Genomic DNA, 26,537 nt, shown 5'->3' with positions numbered 1-26,537 from the left:
TCATTTGAATAGGAGCCAAGGTAATATTCCTTATTGGGGTAAAATGCCCACTAAAATAACCTTTTTATGGAATCAGGAATGCAGATTCAACATAGAAATTTAGGAACTCTCATTATGGGTGCATTGAAAATGTGTTGTTCAGATGGGCAAGCTATTTATACAGACTTGCGGTGTAATACTGGATACCTCATTAGTCTTTTAGTAATCCAGACGTTACCATATGGACAAACCACACAAATTGATTTGAAGAGGCCTCACTGGATATTGAATACACTGCTTCAGTTAATTTGCTAAGCTTTGATGTTAGCATATCAGGGGGAAAAAAATGCTTTCCAGCATACAGTTTATTTGCAGTGACATATAAAATGAGACTGATGACAATCAACATAGGTTTAAGGCAGCTTGTTTGACAAGCAGCTGGTTGGGACAGTTATCTGGAGGGCTTTCTTTCAGTACTTCATTGCTTGTAGCCAGTGCACAGCCTTTCTGATGTGGAACCACCTTTGCATGTACATATCAGAGAATGCACACAATTTCCTCGTGTTTTCCTCTCAATGATGTACTTGCATTCATTTCACTTAATGCCATAATGGGTTATTTAGTTTTGTTATCAACCTCTGCTTTCTCAATCTTCTGTCCTGTGAGGAACTGCCATATTCCTCCTCTGTAGTTCTCATTCCCCAGGGCATATACAAAGGCATCCACTGTTGGCACAGTCTTGGCAATAATGGCAGGAATCTGTTGTAAGACAGAATATTCATTAATAGGAAAATGTACTGAGGAACCAATGGGCTGATTTTAGCCTAGGATTAATTTCCCTTTACTAAACAAATGGCTGTCTCCAATGGCTGCAGCTTGCTACCCCCAGAGAGATGAGGATTAAAAGCAATTGGGTCAGTTGGAGGCCCTTGCTCAGGAAATTATAGTCTCTAGGAGAAAGAATTTAGATCAGCATTGCCTGAAATGGGGATCTTTCAGCTGAGAGTGAACACAAATACTTAGAGAGAGCAAAGAGTGTGCCATGGACATCTATCTTGTGATGGATAAGTGAGCTGATACTGCTAACACATTTTTTGTGGACTAGTGAATGCCTAAGTACCTGGTGACCTGAAACTCTTCTGATTTTTGGGGGACTCAATGAATGTTCAAAGGTTTGATGTGATATTATTGCATCCCAGAGGCAATCTTGGAACCAAGACTCATAGAAAAAAGGAAAAAAAGAGGGTAGCATAACCTTAAGAGTGATCAATTGCAGTTTCCTTGAGAAGAGGGAAATATTAGAGAAATGACTGTGACAGTCTTTTCAAAATTGAAGATCTGGAGCTGGTACTTGACTGTAGGAAGGATACATAAAGCTCCTACAAACCATGAAGCAGTACAGGCTACAGCCCCCTGACCAGCTGCTGAGAGAAAAATCCCCATGCTTTTTAAATTGTGGTTTGGTCAAAGCAGTAATATAATGCCTGTTGTATCACTGTGCTTAGCTGTTTTGCCATGGTGGGTGAACAGAATGCTTTGAGGAAGTGATCAGCAAGTAAACCCAGTTGTGAGTAATCTGGCACTGTTCCATAGGGAAAGAGAGAGGAGAGTTTGAATCCCTTCAGGTGGCATAGACGTACCATGCGATATTTTGGTGAAATGAACATCACGTTTTCAACTGCTGCGTAGAAGCATAAGAGGCAATAGGGACCCCAGCAAACGACTAGTGTCTTCAATGGTAAACCAGTATTAAACTGAAAAATAAGAGCGATAAATTCCTTTGTGTTTCACAACTGCACACTGCAGCAAGCAGACGGGACAGGTCCTGTGAGACTGTGGTTTGTGTTCAGCAGCAGAAGATCAGTCAGCAGGACACGCTGTATCATTGCTGCTTTGATGCCGATGTCAGAGTTGTGCGAGCACAGCTCTCTCTGCATTGAAGGGCTTCCAGGGCAAGAAGCCCCAAAGCCCTGCTCCTAGGGGCTGAGTGGGGATTGGCAGTTGCTTCTGGGCACAGTCACAGAGAACCTTATGGTAGGTGAGTCACATCTGTGTGTGCTAGATGTAGAAGCCATGGCCAGTAATTACTGCTGAGGGGGGAGTACAAAATGTAAATTTAAAAACAGATTAAGAGGAATGACATTTTGGTGACTTCTTAGAGGGTTTATCAGACAAACTGTGTGAAGCCACTACTACTGCAGTGCAACAGATGAATGCTGTGGTAATAGGATTCTTCTGTTGTTCATGGTAGGGCCTTATCTGTGGTATTCACAGACAGGTGTTTCCAAGTGTCTTATAACAATGAATAGAAAAGTGAGAATGTCATCCTTAATTTTTCTGCACCATAACTAGACTGTACAGCTACAGAATAGCATAAGAAAGAAATCACATGCTATTGCATAAACTCACTGAATAAAGGTAAGAGACTTATAATAAGAAACATAGAGATTTGTTCAAGAAATATATAGAAGGCACATATACTCAAACCAGACTGCCTGACTGTCTCTTTGGTGGTATAACATCCCCCTTGAGAGCTTTACTGAGTACAGGGGCTGGGCTGTGCCTGCCAATCATACATAGTGCCTCAGACTGCACTTGAGGAAACAACTCATATAATTACCACATTACATTCCCATAAACCTGCCACTCCAGAGCAATTTCTTTGTTTCCAGCCCATAAAGATTTCTGAATTTCCTCAGCCAAATCTAAACAAATGTATAGGAAGGCCCATCTCCCACAACACGGTGCCTATGCATTTCCTTGCATAGCTGCAGTTCTACCTGACTTCCTCAGTGATAAGCTAGGAGCCTGTACCAAAGCAGAAATAATGATCCTTCCAGAGCAAACATTCTGCATGCTGCATGTTTGTTTTTTCACTAGGGCTGGACAAATTTTGGTGGAGGGGAATTCTAAGGGAGTCCTGGCCCTCACTTTGATGGGGAAGTGTTTACAACAGTAGGATAGGGCAGATGTGGCTGGCTGGTCAAATCTTCAAATCACCATCCTGGGTGGCTCCATCCTGCTTTGCTCCACCCTCCTACTCAAGTAGCATTGGAATGCGTGAACAGAAAAAGCTGCATCAAACCCTCTGTGAATAAAGGCCTTTTGAAGATTTTGTTTCTGTTGTATGCAGCCCCGTTTTAGTAAGGCACTTGCAGAGGCTGAGGAAGCTTTCTTACCTTATAGTTCCCACTTTTCTTGAACTTCTGGTGTATTGACTGATAGGCTGTCAGCATGATGAAGCCTGGGATCATGAAATTGAAAATGGACAGTGCAAAAAGGAATGTGATATAATTTCTGGAAAGGGTGAGGAGGGGGAAAAAAGAAAAAAAGAGGCTGTTAATTTCTCTCTAGGGCATCTCTGTAAACTTGCTGTAAATATTAATTAACTTATATCTTCAAAATTGCCAAAACCATTTTTATCAACATGTTTGAGGTGCAGCATTTTCTGAAGGCTGGTTAAGTTGTGCCATGCTCTTGTGCGCAGAATGGACAGTACTGCAGGAAACTGCAACAGGTGCTTGGTTTCTAAACCCCAGCATCACTACTCAGACATCTGTGCTGGATTACATAAAAGCAAAGCCATTATGAAAGAGTTGCAGATCTAAAATCCAGAAGAGATGCAGCTTATAGATGAAGCACAGGAGCAGCAGAAACTTGAGTCCCAGCCTCTCCCACAGAGAAAGCTGACTAGCTGTTCCTGTGTGCTGCCTTGTGACTCCAGGCAGCCTCAAGTGGTGCCTGCCTTTCCCTGGCTGCTGGGAAGGGAGATTTGTCCCAGCAACGATGACAGGGTGCAGCTGGGGGATTTTGGTCTGCTGCCCAGGCCACACCGGGGGACAACAGCCTCCTTTCACCATCCCATGGGAGTTAGCCCTAGCCCTCACCTGTCCCCTTTGCTGTAGTCCAGGGTGCAGCAGGTCCGAAGTGGTTCGTAGTCATATTCTCCCCACCCCAGCAAGGGCATCACAGACCAAAAGGCAGCAAATAGCCATGCAAACACCATCATGGAGATGGCTGTGCTCCACTGCAGCTTGCTCCCTGCAGGAAGAGAAAAGGTGGTCTCCATGCCTATAATGAAACTACTGGGCAGTTGTCTAGTTCTGTGGGTCCTGAGCCAAGTGCCCTGGCCCTTGGGCAGAAAAAAGCAGTTGTCTGTGTTTTCTAGCCTGATGCTGACCTGAGTCTGGAGGAACCAATCGTGCATAAAATATGCAGGAAGCTTTCAGACTTCACGAAACAGCAAATTGTACTCCCCTTTTGTGTGCTTTGCTTAGACAAATGCTGTGCTTCTACTCAGCTTTGTACACCACTTCAGATGCAGCTGCTGTTACAGACCTTTATATTCTCGTGTTTTGATAACATGTTGAAATACTTAGACAAGGCAGAAAGTAGAAGGAACAGGGTGATGCAATAAATAGTGTTTGAAGAATTAGCAGGGTGCACGTTAGATCAGAAATGTGACACTGCACACATTGCCTTGTTCTTGCCTGCTCCTGCCAGGAGTGTAGGGCATGCTTGGATACTAAATATACCCTGTTCTGAAACAGGGAGTGTGTATATATATATACACACACACGCACACAACCTGAGAAAGGTCTTGTTCTAAAAGATGCCTATGATCAAATATGTAAGTATCCTTGCATAGTGTGGAACAGGAAATGTGAAGCTCAGCTTTACTAGTTTTTTTCCTGATTTTATAATAAAAATGAAAATTTGTGCCTATCTCATCCAGTTCCATAAAATACCACAGGAATAGGTCAATGAATGAAATAAAAGGCTGGAAACTTCAGAAGACACAGGAAGTGTTTTTTCATGTAGAAGTCAGGCAGGCTTCCCTGATGCTGCAGGACAGGACATTGCGTTAGCCTTGCTACTTGCGTGTAAAAAGGTCTGGATAATTTTGTTATTGAGGCTAACGTGCGTAACCATGCCCCTGCTGAATAGCCCATGACGCCAGCTGCACCTGCAAAGAGCATAGTGACTTCTTCCTCTACTTCTAATCAAATCTCCCATTAGGGAGAAGTAATGATGTCGTTTACACTGAGGCGAGGAAGCATTCTTTTCTTCTGCCCTTAACATCAGCATCATGACAACAGGCCAGGAAGTTTCAGGCCAGTTCTGACCTTTCTCAGAAAAGGAAAGGATTGGAGGCAAGAAGCATGAGGTGAGGCCCTGCCAGGGGATCAGATGTGGCTGACTGGTGGGTGGAGTGCCTGAGGAGAACACATAAGATGGACATCTCTATAAGGCAGAAGCACTGGGAAGAACCACAGCCTCTACAGTAGCTATTCTGTGTTGTACTGTCCTATGTTTTAAAGGATAACCAAGTGCGTATGTTAACGAAATTGCCCTTTTACAGGAATACTGGCTTTACTTTATCCGTTTTCTTATGTTCCAAAGGTTCTTCATGGAAAAGAATTAGAGTTTGAATTGCATTAAAAGTCACCTTGGAAAAAATTGATTGGTGCAGATGTTCAAAAGTTACTTGTGTGAAAAAACAGATATACACATTGCAATTTAAATACCATGCAAAAAGTAAAGAAAATACTCTTTTTTTTTTTCTCTCTTAAATTTTACCCCCTTAATAATTGCTAGTGAAGAATGACCCTCCAGAAAGCAGTTAATGACACACCAGAAGTAGCTAAAAATGCATGAATCTAAAATTAAACAAACTTGATATAATTGTTGTTTTACCTAGGAAACAATATTTTCAGTACAAGAACAGTGAAAGAAACAGTGCTCTGTTCACAAAGCAAAAGTGTCCTTCTCTGAGAGATTTGACAGCAGGAAAGCAGTTCAGTTGTTTTAGTGCAGAGCAGGCCATTGCTTTACCTTAAATGCCTTTTCTTTTGCCTGACAAAATTTAATATACTTGTGCAGGTCCTAATTCAGTTAAATGTGCATGTATGGAGTTCAGTATATGCTTAAGGATATAATTTCTAATTAGGGCCTGGTGCTGGTAATTTGGTCCTAATAAGTCTAATCACTCTTGTGCTCTGGCTGTCTCTCCTTGAAAAGCAAAAGGGAAGCTTTTCTTTTCCATGTAGTAAAATATTACAGGGGATTTAAAGTGGCTTCTGTAATTGCTTTGGAAAAGAAAGAGGTCACTCTTACAAACAAAAAAATCCCCATTGTTTCAAGGTTACTAAAATTGCAATGTCAAAAGCCTAAATTTTAGGAAGTGCTAGGTAAAGCACAGAACCTTGATTATGCTGGCCATGTGAAATAATTATAAGCTATTTCTTTGCTTTTAGTCCATGAGGAAAATTCATTCATTTAGTTTTTTGGTTTTTTTTTTTTTTTGGTTAAGATTTATAATTTGGTCAAACATTTAGCTGATTTTCATGGAAAGAGGGAAAACTGCACCTCTGACACAGTGTCTACCTTTTGGCTAGATTTCTGGCTGGTGCTCAAAAGGTCAACAAGCCCTATGAGGAGAGGCTGACGGAGCTGGGATTGTTTAGCCTGGAGAAGAGAAGGATCAGGGGTGACCTCATTGCCCTCTACAACTACCTGAAAGGTGGTTGTAGACAGGAAGGGGTTGGTCTCTTCCCCCAGGCAACCAGCACCAGAACAAGGGGACACAGTCTCAAGCTGTGCCAGGGGAGGTTTAGACTCGAGGTGAGGAAAAAGTTCTTCACTGAGTGAGTCGTTCGTCATTGGAATGGGCTGCCCAGGGAGGTGGTGGAGTCACCGTCCCTGGAGGTGTTCAAGGGGAGATTGGACATGGCACTTGGTGCCATGGTCTAGTTGTGAGGTCTGTTGGGATAGGTTGGACTTGATGATCCTTGGGGTCTCTTCCAACCTTGGTTATACTGTGATACTGTGAAGATTTTCTAGAATAGAGGAGAAAAAAAGTCCTTCTTCCTCAGTCTTGCAAATGGTTAAGTTATAATAATTGATATATTCTGGAACAGTGTGACTTGTACTAGCCTTCATGGCATGCATCACCTAACTTTGGCAGTTTGTCAAAGACAAATATATTTGAAAGTTTTATAAGCAAAAATATGTATCAGTCATAAGTAAAATAGGTGTTGGTACCCACTTCATCTGTGGAGTGAAAAGCACCAACCACTGTAGAAATAAAATAGCTGCACTGCATAATAGCTTCTTTTGTGCATGTCATTAGGAAAAGCTCTTTAAAATAACCTAATAAAGGGATATTTTTACTCCATTAGTTTTTTGCTGTTCTCTCTGATCATAAAGCTTTCTTGGCAATTACCTCCTGCTTCAGTGAAAATGCAAGATCTATATAAACATTGGCATTTTGTCAGGGAAAACTGAAGCAGGTGCAAGACGAGATGAAGGAAGTGTGGCAAGGTGGCTGCAGTGTGACAGGAGGTAAGAACCTGGTCCTAATTTGAGAGACCTGACAGCTGCAATTGGAGCAAATGGCAGTTTGATAATCTTTGAATACTGGTGTGACAACCTAGATTTCCTTGAATGTTAAGATTTAGGTTAAACTGCAATTTTGCTTCTAAAAATTGAATGTTGCTGTGAAATCCCTGCTGATTTTGTCTTCTCTTTTGTAATGTTGAGAAAAATACTGATGTAAATCACTTCAGATTTTTCATTTTCCCCTAACTCTTAAATGCAAGCATAAAATCTTCTGTACTTTTTTTCCTTTCCTTTTAAAGCTGCAACTGTATGCCATGGTTATGAAAGGAAAAAAAAAAAAAAAGAAAAAAAGATCATCCTTCCCCTCTTCACAAACTGCTGATGACAGTGTACTACCTTCACCAAAAAGAAACGTACATTAAATTGAAATGCCTTCAGCAAAGGTGTCTCCATGGTAGGTGGCTGCTCACTTTCAGGTCACTGACCCCCTAGGTTATCTACCAGATGCCCTCTGCCTGCCTCTCTCTGCTACAGTGAGACCACCCAGGCTGCTGCTTCCTTCCTCCCTTGTCTATGTTAAGAACATAATTCAGGGTGGTTTTCTCATCTGAATGGCCAGGGAGGGAGAACTGACAATGTGTATCTTGATATAAAATGTTATCTTCTCTCCTGAGTAATTGGCTATTGACAGACAGCTTCCTCTGAGTTTACCCTTTCCTTCTTCACTGTCAGGTACTGGAGTAAAATTGCTTCTGTTTTCTCTTTTTCCCTCCTAATGATCAAATTTTGAAATACAATATGTTTTCCCATCTTGCTAGTGACTGACATTCAAACCCTTCAGATTCTGACTTTTCCCTTCTGTACTTTCAGACTACAGATTTGTGTAATTCTATCCTCTTTACCATGAAAGTAGCATCTTATAGGCCAAAAAAAGCCACATTTAGGGGGTGAAATGAGAGTTGCCCAGCAGAGTTGCCTGGGAGGATGAAAGCAAGAAGGTGGCAGAGTAACATGGCTTGAAAGTCTAGCTTCTCTGTCATGTGTGGTGGTCATACACGTGCTATTCCATAGGCCAATCAATATCAACCTGTTTTCTGATGAGCAACATACCTAGTTATCAATATACTGTAAAATCTAGCACTGTATCACAGGGACTTGTATTGACATCCAAATTTAAGAACTTAATTCTTTCAGGATGTTGGTGAATATTTGTGTTACTCTCGGATGGGTTACACCCTTCCTTGATGGGGGCTGAAAGAATCCAGCCCCTAGGCGGACAAAAGAATCTTGATCCAGGTGGGCAGAGAGAGAGACTTAGTTTTCCCCCTCCCAAAGGAGGGGTCCCCTGGGTCAAAGGTGGTGTATTCTACTCCCTGTTCCTGTCCAGCAAACCTATAAAAAGGGTGGACATCTTTTACTTCCTTCTCTTTCTTGCCTCACCTGCTCAAGAGAGATCATCTGCTGCTGCTTCCTGCACTGACCACGTGGTTGGAGCCTATTTTCCAAGCTGCAGCCACGCTTCCTAAAGAGCTGAATCTACTTGCATACAGTGAAATACAAGGCCGTCTAGGCTTGGTTTTGTATATTTTCCTGATTATCCTTATCCCTTACCTTTGGGAACCCTCCCTGTTATTGCTATATATATATATATATATATATTTTGTTAAAAAAAATGTACCTCTTCTACTATCAAACCAATTCCAGACTATTTATATTGTGAATTTACCTCACTCCTTTCCCCCTACCTTGTTTGTTTGTTTGTTTGTTATTTACCTTACTAGGAAAAGGGAGGGGGAAGGAATCTCAGTCTGTTATCATCTGAGTTTTTAAACTCCAGTTAAAGCTCAAACCAGCACGGATATTCTTGGTGCTTCCAACGTGGGGTTTGAAAAATAATACCTTGTTTGAAAAAAAGAATACTTTGTTTGGAAAGAAAGGATTGGAAGCGGAGATGTTAATTTTACAGACTCTAATCATCCAAGCTTTTGGATGGGCTGTTGGCTGGACTTTTTTGGGTCCTATATTTATAAACTAATAACTTGCCATTTAATTTGGTTAATGATAGAGATGCTGTTTGACTGGGTAAAAACTTTACCAATGCGGTTTTGCATGTCTCTCTTGAATTCTCTCAACTTTACTGGCAGTGGGAACTTCTCTGACATGAAGAATTTTTTTGAAGCATGCCATGAAACTGTGTAGATAAAAATATTTTCAAAGGAAAATGGTGTTATATAACAATATGTTCTATGTGTTTAAATGTAATCTTTATAATTAGATCATCTCTGGCCACATGGGCAGGGGGAGGTTTTAACCCATTAAGAACTCTTAGCAGAAGGACAATGGGCGCAAATGCATGCTTTTGCGGGCTCTAATTGCTGAGGGGTGGGAGGCTGTGGGCACTGTGATAATGCTTATGAGAACAGGGTCCCAGAGGGGTCTGGCTGCAGTGACTGTTGCCCAGCCCCACGGGCCATGGCCCACCCCCAGCCTTAGACCTACGGTTTGTACCCTCCCACCCGCCAGCTTCCTACTTAACCCCTCATGCTCCTACCCACATAGTCTCTCTAGCACCTGTCACTACATGCCGGCAAAAGATGCAAAAATCCGTTCCAGACACAGACAGATAGTGAAGAAGGCACTTCGACAAGACCCAGCACATACTTGTATTCAGAATGGCTGAAAAGTTCTATTTAGTCTCATTGTCAAACTAGTCTCTCACATTCTCATCAGATCTTTCTTCCTCAGAAACATGGATAGTGGATAATCAAGTGTGAGGCCAAGGAATGCCACAACAAAGGTTTTCTTGGGAAACTGTTGGGACATAATGAAAACATTGGGGACTATGCAGCTGAGTCTGGAAAGAGTGCCAGTTCCCAAGGGAATGAAGTTGATAGCTGTTTGGTTGTTTGTGTGTTGGATTTTGGTTTGTTTTCTTTTTTTTTTTTTTGGTCAAAGGTATTTTATACCTTCTGTGCAGGCTTGCAGCTCGCACCAGTGTCAATGGGAGTTTAATGTATGGATTTAGAACACAGTATAGCCTGCGGGTTTGATGTATCAGATCTATGAAATATGACTTAATCTCTCTTGCAATCAGCATGTGAAGGATGAAACTCGAAGTGGCTGGTTTTACTGGAATAGCCACAGAGCATGATCTTTTAAAGTCTTCTGGGCTTTTGTTTTTGGTTTGTTGCTCAAAACATTCAGTAATAGCAGCAGTGTTTGGCCATCAGTAAGTAACAATTTTATCAAGGTAAAGAAGCTTGTGCCCTTAGGCTTCCTCTGCCTCTGCTCTTAATGTAGTATGCTTTTGACTGGAGGATTGCATGACACAAAAGCATTAAAGTCAGTGTGGCAGAGAGAAAAATGTATTTTCAGGCTATCTCTCATGCAAAATACAGATGCTGCTTTTCTAGCCCAAAACACATCTCAGCGTCCAAAGGGTGTTAGTATGGATTTAGTGCTCAATCTGCATTATTTGGTGCCTTTGTCTGGACATGAAACATTTCCTTGCCTGAACTGAATTCTTGACGAAAGTTGCAGAACAAATAGTTGGCGGGCTCTCCACCTTTAATGGGAACGTCAGACTGAACATGCTCACTGTGTGCTCTGGGTATATTTTACTGCTTGCTGCTTTAATCATATGGAGACTGTGCCTGAAAGGCTGTGTGGATGCTATCAGCAGAAGGTGACTTAAAGTGCTGCAGCTCAGCAGTTTCTTCCCCAGACTATACTTCTGTTTAGAAAAAATTGGTGAAGTGGTCTGAGCAACCTGGCTTTAGCCATTTTTATTGAAACTTGCAGATAATTTGCTGCTTGTTTTGGAACTAACCTACCCAGTTTGAGTCTTCATAAAGAGAAAGCTGAAAGCAGGGCAAGAGATGTCATCTGGAAAAGGAAATATCTCCTTAAGGTGGTTGGTTAGTGCCTCCTTTATGTGAAGAGGTCCTTTGGAGATATTGTTTATACTTTCTCTCTCTCTCTAGTGTGTAAGATAAATAAGCTTACATATAAGATACACAGACAACAAGCACGTGCTTGCCATGGTTCTCTGAGATCTAAGCAAGCTGCTTTATAGCAGGATCTGGGCAAGGTTGTTAGGTAAATTGTAGCACTTACTTGTGCAGTAATGATGATACCGGTCCCAGGCAACGGCAGCACAGGAGCCAATGCTGGCTAGTGCTGTCAAGAAGCCCTGGAATCCATGAATTTGGCAGCCATCAGAGCCGTAGGGCCAGTATCTGTTAACAGGCAAGGAATATGCTAAGAAAATGGTAGAACAATGTGAAGACGTACTTGGACATTGCATTAATGGAGAAGGTAAAATGGTAGCCTGTGCGTTCTGAGAAACATTGTGATAGATGTTACTGTGGTTGCCTGTAGGTATTTGCCAATGTTTATCTTGCTGTGGTGTCTGATAGAATACAACAGCTTTTTTATTCTTTATACGGAAATGAAAATACCACCATTCATTTTTGTATTGAAAAGCTGGTTTTATAATTTGAAATCTATGTTTAATCCAATTAGCCTTATCTTCAAAATTTGCACCCACTGGGAGCAGCCAATTTGTCAACATGTGAAAATGAATATTAAATGAGTAATACCCTTTTGAAAAGTGAGTGTTTACCATACAACACAGTACAAAAGCTCGCAACAAATAGAAACACTCCTGATAGCAAGCCTCAGGCCTCCAAATGTCTTTGCAGACATAGAAAGAAATGAATCATGAGACAGTCTCATGTAGCAGACAATCTGCTGTTGTGCCTTCAATAACATGGTCACCCATGGCTTTCCTCACCCCCCCCCACCCCCCCCACCTCCATTGTTGTGTTCATCTAACCTGATTCATGCTTCTAAACCTGGCTGTGAGGTGGAAATCTTCAGCAATCTGCTTTCCTCATATATTTATAATACACCAGAATAATTAATTAGAAGACTACCCTTGGAAGTTCCTTTGAACAGGAAATAGCTAAATGTTTAGGGGACTGGGAAACTTCTGCTCCCATTTACAATAAAAGGTTCTGTTAAAACCAAGCTCATTTTGGTGTGTTCACCTTAGCTTCTTAGCTTCAGTTCAGTAAAGACATCTTTACTGACTTTAGTGAGACAGTAGTATCTGAAACGAGTGACATACACAGGAGGTAAAAGTGTTGAATAAGGCCTTATTGGAGCTTATTGTTGTTAATTTGCAAATTTTATTTTTTTTATCTATTAAGAGAGAATAAAATGGTCGCATCCTGACTTGAAATGTATTTCTGTTCTCTATTAAAGGTATTTTCAGCATTTAAAATATGCTATTTATGTGGAATTATTCACCAGTTGTTTTATAGAGTGGTGGGGTTTTTCTGAGTATGAATTGGTTGTGATTTGTTTGCTGTAATTATTCACTGAAATGCTTGATATTGTTTCTGTCTTCTAATTAAAGGATTTAAATGTGTGAAAACAAAAAATCAAATGTATCATAACTGATGTGAACTCCCTGCCCACAGATCTGCATTTTCCTTTCCCACAACGTGGGAAATCTACAGGTTTATTCAAATGAAAATGTATTTCTATTTTGATATTCAAATAGCTTCACTATAAGGATTGTTAAAACTTCTTGGTTAAATGTCTTATAATCTGTCAGTGATTATATGCACTGAAGTCTGCTTTGTTTCTTGCCTTGTAGAACTATAGAGTTTAACTTTGCTGTTTCAGATTGAGAGAACAAGAAAGTTGGTTAGGTGGTACGCTAGAAAGAGAGAATTTTAATTAATTAAACCTTTTAGAATTTAAGCTGTTAATTTTCATGTGGTTCTTCTGGAAAAGGAGGTGTACCTTAGGAAGCTGGAAAAGGCAGCGATGAATGCGTTGATGCAGATGCCGCAGTCAGCCAGCGCGATGCTGAGAACCAGCAGATTGCTGGGTGTTTGCAGTTCTTTGATTTTTCGGAAAGAAATAATTGTCAGGCCATTCAGACAGAAACCAAGCAGGGCTGAAATACAGAATTGTTTGGTGTGATTCAACTAGAAATGGAAAATGTCTACAATGATACTGCTGTTTAATGAGAGAATGATAATTGCTGTGGAAACTTACGCACAGGGAGTATGTCAGCAGCAAGTTACAAAGACTTTCAGGAGAGAAGTCGCAGGTGAAAGCTGAAGCCAGTGCTTAAAACTGCATCAAAGATATGGTCGGTTATGTGGAGCAGAAATAGATAAATCTTATTTGTAACTCTCAATTTTGTTGTAATACAGAAACTTCATTGCCAGTCTCCATCAAGGGACATTAGGGTCTGAGTGAGGGGTGTGCAGAGGACACTGTTTCAGAGGGGCTGGCAGACAGCACATGCTGCTGGTGAATGCATCTCAGTGCCTGCCTGTCTTTAGTAGTGAAATGGCTTGTGCTTAATATAAATTGTAACATTCTTGTGTGTTTAAGCACAGAAATCTCTCAGCTGTGTTTTAGTCAGCCTGTTTCCCTTTAGGCTTCTTTCTAAGGTTAGCCTAGACAGTACTTGAATCACACCACCTCAATCTTATTACTGCCCTTCGTCAATAGACTATACATGGAAAGGAATAATCTAATTATGAAAAGCAGTCACTGATAGATTTAAAAAAACCCTTAATGTTGATCCTCAGAGAGGAGCACCCAAGGAACCCAAGCTATTCACCCTACAAAGCTGTGCCACTCTGAAACCCATTTTTCACTGGTTAAAGCTCAAGCTTTGTCCTTTAAAGTCCTTTGCAAGATGACCTGAATTATTTTAGCTCTGATGAGTCCATGACTAAACATCCCATCTCTAAGTCTCTGTTAGAGTCAGTATGTCTTCTATGTTCTTGCAAAGAAAAATGATGCAGTGCAGACAAAAATCCACATACCCTAATTCTGTAAAGTAGCATAGTTACCTATGCTTATTGTCTTAATTCTGCAGTTACATAAGATGGATGATTTTGTCTAGTCAGAAATCCTGCTTCTACCTTAATTGCATTAATGGCTGATGGCATAACCATAGTAACGAATGATGTGCGTTGTTCATTACACAACATGTAACAAAATATTTCCTGGAGAAATATTTGGAGCCATTTGAGGTCTGCTGTTCTTATTTCCTCCCTGCCAGCTTACCTCCCACCCATAGGGTAAAATGTTGCCAGCTCTCAATGCAGTGAAGTCTTTAGGAGAGGTAAATTGTGACAATACTTAGAGTAGAGCTATTACTATATCAAGTTTTTAAAAATCTTTCCCTTGTTTTTGGAAGCTCCAGGCTTCTCCTCACTCTCCATTCTCAAAGGCCAGCATGTATATACAGATAGAGAACTTACTAAATGAAAGGAAAAAAAAAAAAGGGCATTGAGTTTCCATTTTCAGAACAACAAATGCATCCAGTTAACAAAGTGAATGCAAGGTTTCCCACTTTTTGCAAACTGCACTTAGAAGCTGCAGCAAAGAAGGAGGTCTCATTGCATTTCAGAATCTTTGAGAAAGTGAATTGATCTTTAATTATTTAGTTTGATCTTCCAAGTCAGAGACAAAAAAATCAAGTTTTATTGCCACTCCACTGGACGTGTTCTGCCTTAAACCCTGTAGAAAATACTTATTTTTTAGTAAAACATAAAAGTGTTAGGCCACATCTAGTTTTAAATTAAGATTACCAACAGGTACTTTGCTTGGAGTCCAACAATTTGCATTTCCAGCAGGCTGCAATCCTCAGGCACAGGTGAGTGTGTGGATAGACAAATGAGGGGTGGCAGGACTGTGGTACCACAAACAGCCATTGCCCAACAAGACCCTGTCTGTCAGGCTCTGCCGAATCTAGCAGTGTCCCGGTCCCCCTGCTGTGTACCACTCAGTAATGAAGTGAAAAGTCATGCCAGGACCTGCTAGGCCCTGTGGGTGTCTTAATGGCTATTGGCAACATTTAGCCCTGAGCTCTCTGTTTAGGCAGCGGCTCACTCGAGGGCTAGAAGTAGAAATTTTATCTTTTCTCTCTTTTTTTCAAGGAAGAGCTTCTTGTAGCTTTCCTTTGCAGGTAAATAGGTAAAGCTGCTTTCCTTTGCAGCTGCCTTTCAGCTGGGCATGCCTGCAGTGAGAGGGTGAGCATCCTCTTTTCTTCTGTGCTCCATGTTCATGGGGTGAGCTGATGAGCATTTCTCCCATTCTGAAGGAACTTACAGCTTCTCCTCCTCTACTTCTGAGCCCCAGGATATCTGCATCCACAGCTGAGTAGCCTTATGCAGGCATGGGGTCCCAGGCCCTGACTGGGATGTATCTCAGCTGAGACCTAGTCCTTGCCACAAGCTTGTCCTTTGCTAGCTGCCAGGTAGATAAAACTTCACTGTTTTGTTGCAGTCTCTCAGCAAAGTAACACCTTAAGAAAAGCCCACACCTGCTAAATTAAATTAATATGGTCTTCTACCTCAATTTTTGCTTCTTAACACTGTGATAACTTTTGAATCTCATGCAGGTATATTTTTGTTTGGTACTTTTACCCAGCAACAATTAATTGCAGTGCTACTGATGCAATCTTCGTGTAAGCCTACAATTAACAAGCTGTTGTGGACCTATCATCTTTGATTATAAGATGGCCATCACAGCTCACAAAACAAGAAACCCAGCTTTATGGCTGATAATTTTATCAGCCATTCAAACATTCTTCTCTTGAGGAAGAAAAAAAAACACCTTTAGAAATCAAACCCAAAATCCTACATCCCAAACTCTTCATAAGAAAGCTAAGTTACAAGTACTTCCCTTGCCATAGGGCAGCTATGTACACAGAGCAGATCTTCACTGCAAACAGCTTGCAGCTAACTCGCATTTGCTCAGCAGAAGTACTGGTGATGTAGCCACAGTACACATGATAGGTCTGGGTCAGCATACCATAAATGCTGCTGTTTGCTTCACTTTTCCTTCCCACTAGGAATAATAGGGCCAAAAATCATGTTGCCGCTGAGGTCCCGCACCAAGCTTACCTTCTACCAGCAGGGCAGTGCCAATCGCAAATACTTCTAATTCAGTGAAGCCTTCAGGGAGAGGATATGTAGTGACCATACTTTCAATAAAAATGCCAACAGATTTAACCTCTGCCCCCTGTTATAGCTGTAGGGCTGCCTTTTCTCTGGATCCCCCTTCTTCCACTAGCCCAAGGCTTCTTAAAGGAGCAGCTCACGTGTAGACACATGCTCATTATTATATAAAAGCTTTGGGGTTTTTATTTCCAGCACTACAATCCCTGCAAGAATGTTAGTAATGATGGGACTAGCATCAGCCTGTACTCCCCCTTCCCTTGCAAATCGTATTTCAGACACCAGCAAAATGAAAGCATTCATTGCAATTACAACAAGTTCTTTGTAGAGACAAGATTAAGAACCCTGTCCAGTTAATTCTGCAACACTGGAAAAGAATTAAAGGTTGTGGAATGAAGGAAACATGTAATATGTAATTGGGGAGTGACCTGGAAAACAAAGAGGCCCTCACTGATTTGGTAATTAGGAGAAAAGTATAAACTGAGAATTTCTACAGGTCTTCCTCTTCTTTTTTAGAAACTGGGCTGTGTATTTTTCTGGCAAATGACTATGCTGTATGTTAATGTATTTCCTCTTCATAACTAGGGCTTAAATAAAGAATAAAGACAAATATTTACAAATTACTGATTTGGGCCCCAAACATACAAGCGTGTATGTGAGTTACCTTGCAGTCTTGATGTAGCCTGGCTCTGGAGAATATACAATGTGTGGCTTGTCCAGTTTCCAGATCCTTACCTGCTGGCCATGACCAAACCACATAATGGATCCAAGGTGTGCACAAGCCCTTATTATTCCCCAGCAGGGTCAAACATTTTCCTTTCAATTCTTGTATTACAAATTGATTAACTAACTCATTTGGAATTTGACTGTTTAGATCCTGCAGAATAGAAGACTGCAGCTTTCAGAGTCCAAGTGAAACAAATAGTATTTTTTAAGCTATACAACTATTATGTATGTAATTTTCTCTTCATTAAGAGGGAGCAACTTAGCCATACTTTTTAACCTACTTTTAGAGTAGTAGTATGATAACTACTAGCCAGGGTTGTTTTCTTTTAATGGCACTTTATTTCACCATTTTTAGCATATTTGTTACCTTTTTGTTTATTTCTCATTCCTTACTACTTTTCCACAGACCTATTCATTGCCTTAACAAGGTGCCACTAGGGCAGTAATTGTTACTTTGACATCCTTGAAGTCACAAGAAATGACTTCTTTGTCCTCATAATCCTTCTATGAAATGGGAACAGAACAGATATTGGCTTCCCTCGGTTCAGGCCCCACACTGTGTTGACCTGCCTCTTGGTTGATAGAGATGTCAGGCACAGTAAATTTGCTCCAGAGCTTCATGGCTCTCCTGCCTAGACTGTGGAGGTGCATTCGCAGTCAGGGGTCTTGGTTGAAGACAGTGGTGGATATTTTACAGTTTTTCTGAAATCTGCTTGCAGGACATGATGCCCAGGAGAACTGATCAGAGCTTAAAGGTTATTGTGAAACCATCTTGCTGTGTTTTGTGATCTCTGACATTCAATTTACAGCTGCTTTTGATGTAAGTAATTGCCTTGATGGATATCCCTTTAGATTTTGAAGTAGGATTCAGGAGTACATGATATTTATTAGGCTATACAGATGTTTGGTTTAAGCAGAACAAAATTACATTGCACCACAGAAATCCATCATGTTTCTTTTCCACTCACATACATGTCTTGATGACAAAGAAGGTGATAACCTTGCCTCCTAGCAGGGCAAATGACTGATCTAATTCTGTGTTTTAATAGTGATCCATTATGTGATCTTGCAAAAAAAAAATAGTGCTAGATCTTGTAAACGTGCTGTAAATCTTTTTAGTGTGATAGGTTTTAGAATAGATGGCTCATTGTAATGCTTGTCAACATAAAGCTGCAAAGCTCTTCTAGAGTAGGGATAGAGGAGACATATTGTGCGAACTGCTCTCCTGAGGGCTGTCAGGTGCTTTTGGTTACTTGCCACTGTAATTCACCTTCACACCCAAGCAAATCTTCCAGATGAGTCACACTGCTGGTATTTGTTGTGGTGTGTATCTGTTGTGCAGACTTTGCTCGTTCCAAAACTACGTTTCCCACAACAGTAGGCTTCTATCCCAACCTCTCTGGATTTAGGAGCTCGTTATTAGAATGAAAATTGTGAGCTTTGGGGCGGCTTATCTTCAGCTATCTTAAAATTTTCTGTGTCTGAACTTTATTTTATTAATACTGAATCTGATAACACAAATCAGTCACAAGCAAGCTTACTGGTGGTGGTTTAGTGTCTGACTCAAGTGCAACTGGTATCAATAAGAAGAACCTTTATGCACCAGGCTCTCAATTTCTACTTTTGATGATGTGTTAGGCTGACTTTTTAATAATCCATTGGCTAATACGGGATGATCTGTGGTCCAACACGGCTGCTAAATTCAGTTAGTTATAAAGGGTTTTCTTCAAGCAAAGAGGAGATATAAATAGGGAATGGATTACTGAGTTTGATAGAATCTACTAATAATACTTCTTCCAGCTGGTAAAGCAAAGCTGCATTAATTTTCCTTCCCTTTGTTTTATGGAAGATGTAACCTCACTTCATGTATTCTTTTGAAGTAATTGAAAACATGTAAATAGATAACAGATTTGCCAAAGTCAGTTAACAACTCCTTAAATTATGAAGATTTTAGTGATCGCTTTCTGCTTTATGCATGCTTTCAATATCTCCTTGCTGTTCCCAAATTGAGAGGTAAAGGTACTTCATTCAACCTGATGTTATCTTGCAACTTTATATTTTTAATTTTCACTGATCTGATCTCTGCATCAATAAAACATCCATTCCATTTTGCTCTCTTACTTAACATGCTTGATGGGTTACTAATCTGTTTGCCAGGAACACAAGAAAAAAGATCTGATGGGTTGTTACCAGATGTCTCCATGGATTTCTGAAGACTGCATGGATTTGATGGGAGCATATTAATCTTTGTAAAATATGCATTGGTACAAACACAACAAGAAAAGGTGCAGTGCAAAGATAACAGAGTGCTCATGCACTCCAAATTTTCTGCAAGCAATCAATGCAGATTACTGACATAATTTTTGTATTCACAGCAAGAACTTTGCTAAATTGATGTATTATTATTCCTCTGTTTTCCTAATCCTTTCTTCTGATTCAGGTTTAGCCAAATTGCCTTTGACTTTTTATTTTGAAAAGCACCTTTAAATGACAAACTGCAGCTTTTCAATAGAAGCAGGCTGGGAATCCTGCCACACAGGACTTCAATTCGATATTACTGAAATTACTGGTAGTCTTGGCCCTCATGGGAAAGAGTTCTCATCAAGGAAAGGAAAACAGTGCATTGTCTGGAGACCTTCTAGTTGCAGGTATGCAAACTTGTTTGAATTTGGGAGCAGTGATTGGGATCATGCCCCAGGCTGTAAACAGGCACCTGGTGTTGGTCATGGGAGGGACGATGCAGGGACAAGCCCACAAAGCAGCATGTGGATGGATGGCCCTTTGGATGAGTCTGTGGCCATGTAGTAACTATTCTCCTCAATGTTCTGGCAGTCTAACATGCTTCTCAATATGATTTTCTCTGCAGCTGTCTCCAAAGCTGTTTGGAGGAAGAAGTAGTGTTGAAGCCCTGTGGATGGCCAGAGAGGATTAGTGGAGGCAGGAGCCAGTGGCTGTTCTTTTGGGGAGTAAGCATGGCAAATCTCTTTTCAGTGGGAAAGACGCAAGTTGCTCAAGAGGGTTTTGCTCTCTGTGGACAGGATGGGATCCAGGGACAGGACGTGCTGCCTGTGAAGAGGAAGGGACTTGCTTTCAAGTGCAGAGAGCTCAGATTAGAGATAATATGCAGGGAAAACTCCTTGCCCAAGCTGAGCCAAAGTGAAGGAGCTGTAAATTTAGTAGAAAGTAAGAAAGCAGGGACATCTTCAGGGTAAGATCCAGGGCAGGGTTGTGTGAAAATCCCTTCAATAAAGGACACAAGTGTCCCATCACTTCCTCAAATGTCATGTGTTAACCCTTGTGTGCTTGGCTACACAAGGATGCAAAGTTGCCAGAGTCCAGACAGTCATTCACACCTGTGCCAAGGCCTGGCCTCCACACTGCCACCTGGGACCAAGCTGCACTTTCCTGCACACCACTGTACTTCAGACATTAGGAAGTTGCAACTTGCTGTAGAGTTGAGAAGCACTGCCTTCTCTTACTACTCATTTGAGTTACCCCTCTAGAGACAGGTAGTTCAGTTGTAAATGGAGTACGTATTTGATTAGCTTTTGCATATCTACCCAGAGTAGAAAATTAGTAAAGTTACTAGAACATTATTTGCATCCTAGACTTTTTAGTAACTGCTGAATATTATGTTGCCCTGTCTGTTACCTGTCAATAATATGTTTTGTTTGTATGTATTAGCCTGCTAATTTTAACATCATATACATATTCACAGTGTAATGAAACATGTTATCTCTCTGTGCTGAGTAGTGGCATATTTCAGAACTTTGAAGAAGAATGCAGTCCTGCAGAACATAGGATGTACCCAACATGGTTTGTTTAGTTTCTCTGCGGGGTTGAGGCCTTCCCTCAGCATGCAGAATAATAACTCTTCCAGGAATTACAGTTCAAAGACCAGTACCCAGTTCTCAAAAGAAACTCTGCTTTCAGGAGGGGTTTTAGTTGTATTGAGAGGATTTGCACACTAGCTTTCCTTCTGTTTACTGCAGCTCCTGTAAAGAAGCAACAGGACTCTACATCATTCCTTAAGGAATCTATGCTACTGATCATCTGTGTAAATGAATTTCTAAGCCATGTATGACAAAAGCACTTAATTTTCCCTTCACTGTAATATTGTGTATCTTGCTTGCCTTAACAGTATTCTACCATTGTCTCTCTGTAGGGGTTTCCTCCAACTTTCTGCTCATACTTCTCACAGAAACACTACTAAGTTCTGCCAGAGGTTTCATTGATTTTGGTATAAGATCTGCATTTACATTGGGATGCGTTCCTCTTTTTCCATATAAACCCAGACATGCTAATTAGTCTAAGCTAGGCTTTCCTCTACAGTTACCTGAAGGAATGGGCAGCTCCCAAGCATCACCTGACAGGACAAATTATCTTCTGGAGGCACCTGCTCCTCTTCACTGACTGTTGAGAGAGCCCAGAGACTACTTCAAATTGATGCCTGCTTTTCAGGTGGCTGTATGAAGGAGCAGTCCAGTCATTTGTACAAGAATATAGAAGACTTGGGTCTTTCCGTTCCTTTTGAATCTTTAGGTTAACTACAGTCATTGTGTTTTCCTCTCTTTTTCATGCTTATTTCTTCTCCTGAAGGGTCTTATGGAATACGGGCTGAACGTACATTGCTTACAATATATGTATCAAGGCCTCTCGTGTTAACCAAGTAGTGCACGTAAGGGACAAACAACAGAATTATTTATAAACCATACTTGTGAATTAACCAGGTCTTCCCCCCACATTTCCATAATCTTTTGTCAAGATTACCTAATTGTTTTCAATTCTGTTATCCAATCCTTTGAGCTCAGTGTAATAAGCAATCTCTTCAAACTGAGTTGCCCTTTATAATAGAGTGGAATGAGACTTGTAAAAACTACATTATGTTATCTCACAAAATGAAATTAATCATGATGAAGGCAAAGCTTTCAGTTGTGCTTTTGTTGTCATCTCTAATGTGAGAATGTTGCTGAATTATTGTTTGTTTTGTAGCTAGCTAATGGAGGAGGAGAGGAGTTTTCATTATGTGCCATTTCAAAATGATAGTTCCAGGCTCTCTTATTCAGCTGTTGGTTACTTTAGTATGGGTAATGTTTTTTTCTTTCATTTTCAAATGTCTTTTCTTCCTCTCCCTGTCGTCCCCCCCCCGCCCTAAACCCAGTCAGTTCCTGAATAGAAACTTGGATAGGTAGTGGAAGTCTTCATTAGGAAATTGCTTTTCAGACAGACTAATGTATGAAGTGTATTTTACAAAGATATCTTACAGGTAATCCACCAAACTGGGGTAAGAGAGAATGCCCAGGAAAAAAAACCTGTTTTGCTTATGTTCCACCAGTGAAAGGAAATAATCCACCAAGCACTTTACATGCGACATTGAAGCAAATGGTAATTAAATTAAAGCAGTATAGCTCCCCTGTGATCCAGGAAGTAGTTAGAGACCTCCTTAGCCGCTTGGATTCCCACAAGATGGGATCCATCCTAGGGTACTGGGAGAGCTGGCAGATGAACTGGCCAAGCTGCTCTCCATCATTTTTCAGCAGTCCTGGCTCACTGGATAGGTCCCAGAACACTGGAAGCTGGCCATCGTGATGCCCATCCACAAGAAGGGCCGGTTGGATGAGCCAGGGAATTACATACCTGTCAGCCTGACCTCAGTGCCAGGCAAGATTATGGAACGGGTCATCTTGAGTGCAATCACACAGCACTTAGAGGATGGCCAAGGGATCAGGCCCAGGCAGCACGGATTTAGGAAGGGCAGGTCCTGCCTGACCAACCTGATCTCCTATGATCAGGTGACCCACCTGCTGGATGTGGGGAGGGCCGTGGATGTTGTCTACCTGGACTTCAGCAAGGCCTTTGACACCGTCCCCCATAGCAAACTCCTGGCCAAGCTGTCAGCCTGTGGCTTTGTAATGGGTTGGGGCAGATCCCCTCCCCTTGGACAGCAGCACTCTGCAATGGGTTAGGAACTGGCTGGAGGGCTGAGCCCTGGGAGTGGTAGTGAATGGTGCCACATCCAGCTGGCAGCCAGTCACTAGTGGTGTGCCCCAGGGATCAGTTCTGGGCCCCATGCTCTTTAACATCTTTATTGATGATCTGTATGAGGGCATTGAGTCCATCATCAGTAAATTTGCAGATGACATCCAGCTGGGGGCAGGTGTTGATCTGTTAGAGAGTAGGAGAGCCCTGCAGAGGGACCTTGACAGGCTGGACAGATGGGCAGAATCCAAGGGCATGAGTTTAAACACATCTAAGTGCCGGGTTCTGCACATTGGCCACAACAACCCCATGCAGTGCTACAGGCTGGGGTCAGAGTGGCTGGAGAGCGGCCAGGCAGAAAGGGACCTGGGGGTACTGGTTGATAGTAGGCTGAAGATGAGCCAGCAGTGTGCCTAGGTGGCCAAGAAGGCCAATGGCATCCTGGTCTGTATCAGGAATAGTGTGGCCATAAGGAGCAGGGAAGTCATTCTGCCCCTGTATTCAGCACTGGTTAGGCCACACCTTGAGTACTGTGTTCAGTTCTGGTCCTCTCAGTTTAGGAAAGATGTTGACTTGCTGGAATGTGTCCAGAGAGGGGCAATGAAACTTGTGAGGGGTTTGGTCTGTTTTCCTAGGCAACCACCTACAGAACAAGAGGACACAGTCTCAAGCTGCACCAGGGGAGGTTTAGGCTGGATGTTAGGAAAAAGTTTTTCACAGAAAGAGTGATTGGCCACTGGAATGGACTGTCTGGGGAAGTGGTGGAGTCACCATCACTGGAGGTGTTAGGAGGAGACTGGATGGGGTGCTTGGTGCCATGGTTTAGTTCATTAGGTAGTGTTGGGTGATAGGTTGGACTCGATGATCTCAAAGGTTTTTTCCAACCTATTCTATTCATCTTCAATGGATGCATTTACTTAATAAGGTAGAAATGCATGGAATTTTTGAGGTTAAATTACAGGCACTGAAGAGTAAATTGTCAAGAAAACAAGTGCAGCTTAGTATTGTTTTCCAGTCATCTGGTGAAAAAATGTAATGTACATTATGATAGTTGATTAAATTCTCCACAGATGACAGAATCTTCCTGGGATCTTACACACTGTTTCTGAGGGAATGCCCTAGGGAAAGCCTTCATCAAAATTTCATCTTGTTATACGTTTCTTGCAGGCTGTAGTACAAGTTCTACCTCCTGCTGTTGCCCTTGGAGCACCATCCTTTCCCATGTTTACTCTGGTCTGAGTGAGACTGTAAGACTGCTTTTATGCTAGTGTTATAAATGCAATAGTGGTTTGTGATTTGTGTTACCAAATCCAATTTCAGGGTGGTACTGGAAGTTGGCTTGTTTTGAGAACAGAGGGTAAATGTTCAAACTGTTTTGACTTCAAACAGGAGCCTTATGCCAACTTTCTCAGGACTGCAGAATGTTTACCTTAGATAAGTCCTGTACAGCTGTGGCTGTACTTGTGTGAGAAGATGTTCTTCAAAGGATACAGGAGAAAGACCTCCCCTGCCTCATCTGTGACCCCTACCACAAGGAAGATGCATGCTCAAGAAGCCCAAGAAGTTGCTAGAACTCATAACACTAGCAAACATCCTCTGAAATACATTGAATTTCTGTGAACATGAGTCTGCATGGGTTTAATATTACTGTGTCTGCAGGCAGATGGGGTAGCAAGTCAATGCTTGGAGGAAGCTTCTGATTGTCACAGGCTTCCCAGGTTTCTTATCTGGGTAAGGATAGGTTATAAAATTTAGGCCAGTTATATACCTTCAATGGTTGAACAAATGAAGGATGGGCTGTAAACAAAATCAAAAGGACCAAAATGTGTCACTTTTCCTTTTTGCCCTTTTGTGGCTCAGTAGGATGGTTGAGGGGCTACTGGAGACATGCTCTGACTTTCTGCTACAGAGAGCAAACTCCCCCTCTCTTATTTTACAAATAATCATATAATGAAGCATTTAGTCCAAGAATAGTCAGAATAAAAATAAGAATTACATAAGCATGCAATTCTCCTCTTATAACCATATTGCATGCATGCATATACATACACTGCATCACTGAAGATAATAGATCAAGGAGTCTATTGCTCTGAGAAAATTAACATGAAAAATATAATACACTGGGGCAAAAGCTTTCCTTCTCTCTTTCTTTCTACCTATTCTCCTTCTTCTGTTTTCTTCTTTTCTTTCCTATTTTTCATTGTCCATATGTGTAAGACTTGCAGCTTCCAAGAGGTTTACTAGAACTGACACAAGGACGTGTACTTGGCCTGCAAAATCTTGAGGCTGTGGCAGGTAAATCAGAATAGGCAAGCTGGTGATTATCAGACTGGAAAGAGGGCAGAGGGTTGCTGTGTGAGACATTATGCTCCATCTGAATTCAGAAGCCAGATAAACAGTGCTGGATGTTTAATTCTTCTTTCATGCCTGAGGAAGCAAAATAAACCAGGCACTGTTTCCTAAGCAGAGGTGACTCTGCAGGGCTTAGACTAATACTATTAAGGTCCAAATCAGAGGTTCAGCAATATTACTGCATGACCCTCTCTGTCATGCAGCTAAGGATGATAAGCCCAAAATTAGCTGATTTTGTTAAACTATAGGAACCTCATTCGATTTTAGGGAATGGAGGTGCAATAGAGAAGAGGGGTCAGGAATAGAAAAATGTAAAAAAGTTTAACACATTTAAAAAGTATTTATATCTGTTATGACTATCTGATGTATGTATGTAGAGTCATCGATGTGGACTGCAGTGGACTAGTTTGTAGCTGTGGCATCTTAGAGAAGAATAGTGATTTTTCCCTGTGAGAATGATGCTGCTGGGTGTTGCATTGATGCTGCTCTGGGTGTATGTTTTGGTAACTCTCTGGGTGCATACATGTGTGTACAGATACATAGGTTTAGGTTAGATGTTAGGAAGAAGTTCTATACAGAGAGAGTGATTGCCCATTGGAATGGGCTGCCCGGGGAGGTGGTGGAGTCATCTAAGCCATAGTCAACACGTGGCTCAGAGGCTGGTGCAGTCAAAAGAATTTTGGGTTTTTCGATCTTGAAAAACTTTCTACTGCACCAGATCAGCTGGCTACAGATGGCGCACATCTGTCCCAGAGGAGGGGAAAGATCAGAGTGTATGAAAATGGCCTATCCCTCAAAGGGAAAAAGATTCTAGGAAGGCAATTGGCAGGTCTCATAGATAGGGCTTTAAACTAGATTCGAAGGGGGAAGGGGCTGAAACCAGTCCCTCCAGGCAGGAGTCTGGGGGTGATAAGCTAGAGCCAGAGGTGAAACCGGCAGCCCGGCTGAAGTGCATGTACACTAATGCACGAAGCATGGGTAACAAACAAGAGGAGCTGGAAGCCTTGCTGCAGCAGGAAAGTTATGATGTAGTTGCCATCACAGAGATGTGGTGGGACGACTCACATGACTGGAGCGCTGCAACTGATGGCTACAGGCTTTTCAGAGGAGACAGGCAAGGAAGAAGGGGTGGAGGGGTGGCCTTGTACATCAGGGAGGCAC

At 41.6% G+C, this 26,537-nt stretch overlaps 1 protein-coding gene across 1 annotated transcript; it reads right to left on the bottom strand.

The window, feature by feature from the left end:
* Window positions 1–534: 534 nt before the first annotated feature.
* On the bottom strand, window positions 535–16,447 carry RGR (retinal G protein coupled receptor). The gene is made up of 7 exons (XM_054163668.1): window positions 16,266–16,447; window positions 13,135–13,291; window positions 11,437–11,558; window positions 3,867–4,020; window positions 3,159–3,276; window positions 1,620–1,733; window positions 535–738 (listed from the first exon to the last, which is right to left on the bottom strand). Exons 1-7 carry the CDS (start codon window positions 16,342–16,344, stop codon window positions 595–597), a joined length of 888 nt encoding a protein of 295 aa, XP_054019643.1. The 5' UTR covers window positions 16,345–16,447; the 3' UTR covers window positions 535–594.
* Window positions 16,448–26,537: the final 10,090 nt, after the last annotated feature.

Source organism: Dryobates pubescens, chromosome 8 (genome assembly GCF_014839835.1).
Source record: "Dryobates pubescens isolate bDryPub1 chromosome 8, bDryPub1.pri, whole genome shotgun sequence".
Taxonomy (NCBI): Eukaryota; Metazoa; Chordata; class Aves; order Piciformes; family Picidae; genus Dryobates; species Dryobates pubescens.
Note: the sequence above shows the minus strand (reverse complement) of the source record. Positions and strands in the feature narration are given on the sequence as shown.

Excerpts from the sequence above, each read along its gene's own strand:
- RGR (XM_054163668.1), bottom strand. The coding sequence starts at position 16,344 with ATGGTCACTACATATCCTCTCCCTGAAGGCTTCACTGAATTAGAAGTA. Across the intron at positions 13,292-16,265 it reads CACTGCCCTGCTGGTAGAAG|CCCTGCTTGGTTTCTGTCTG; the intron begins GTAAGCTTGGTG and ends TCTGTATTTCAG. Across the intron at positions 1,734-3,158 it reads AGAAAAGTGGGAACTATAAG|TTTAATACTGGTTTACCATT; the intron begins GTAAGAAAGCTT and ends CTTATTTTTCAG.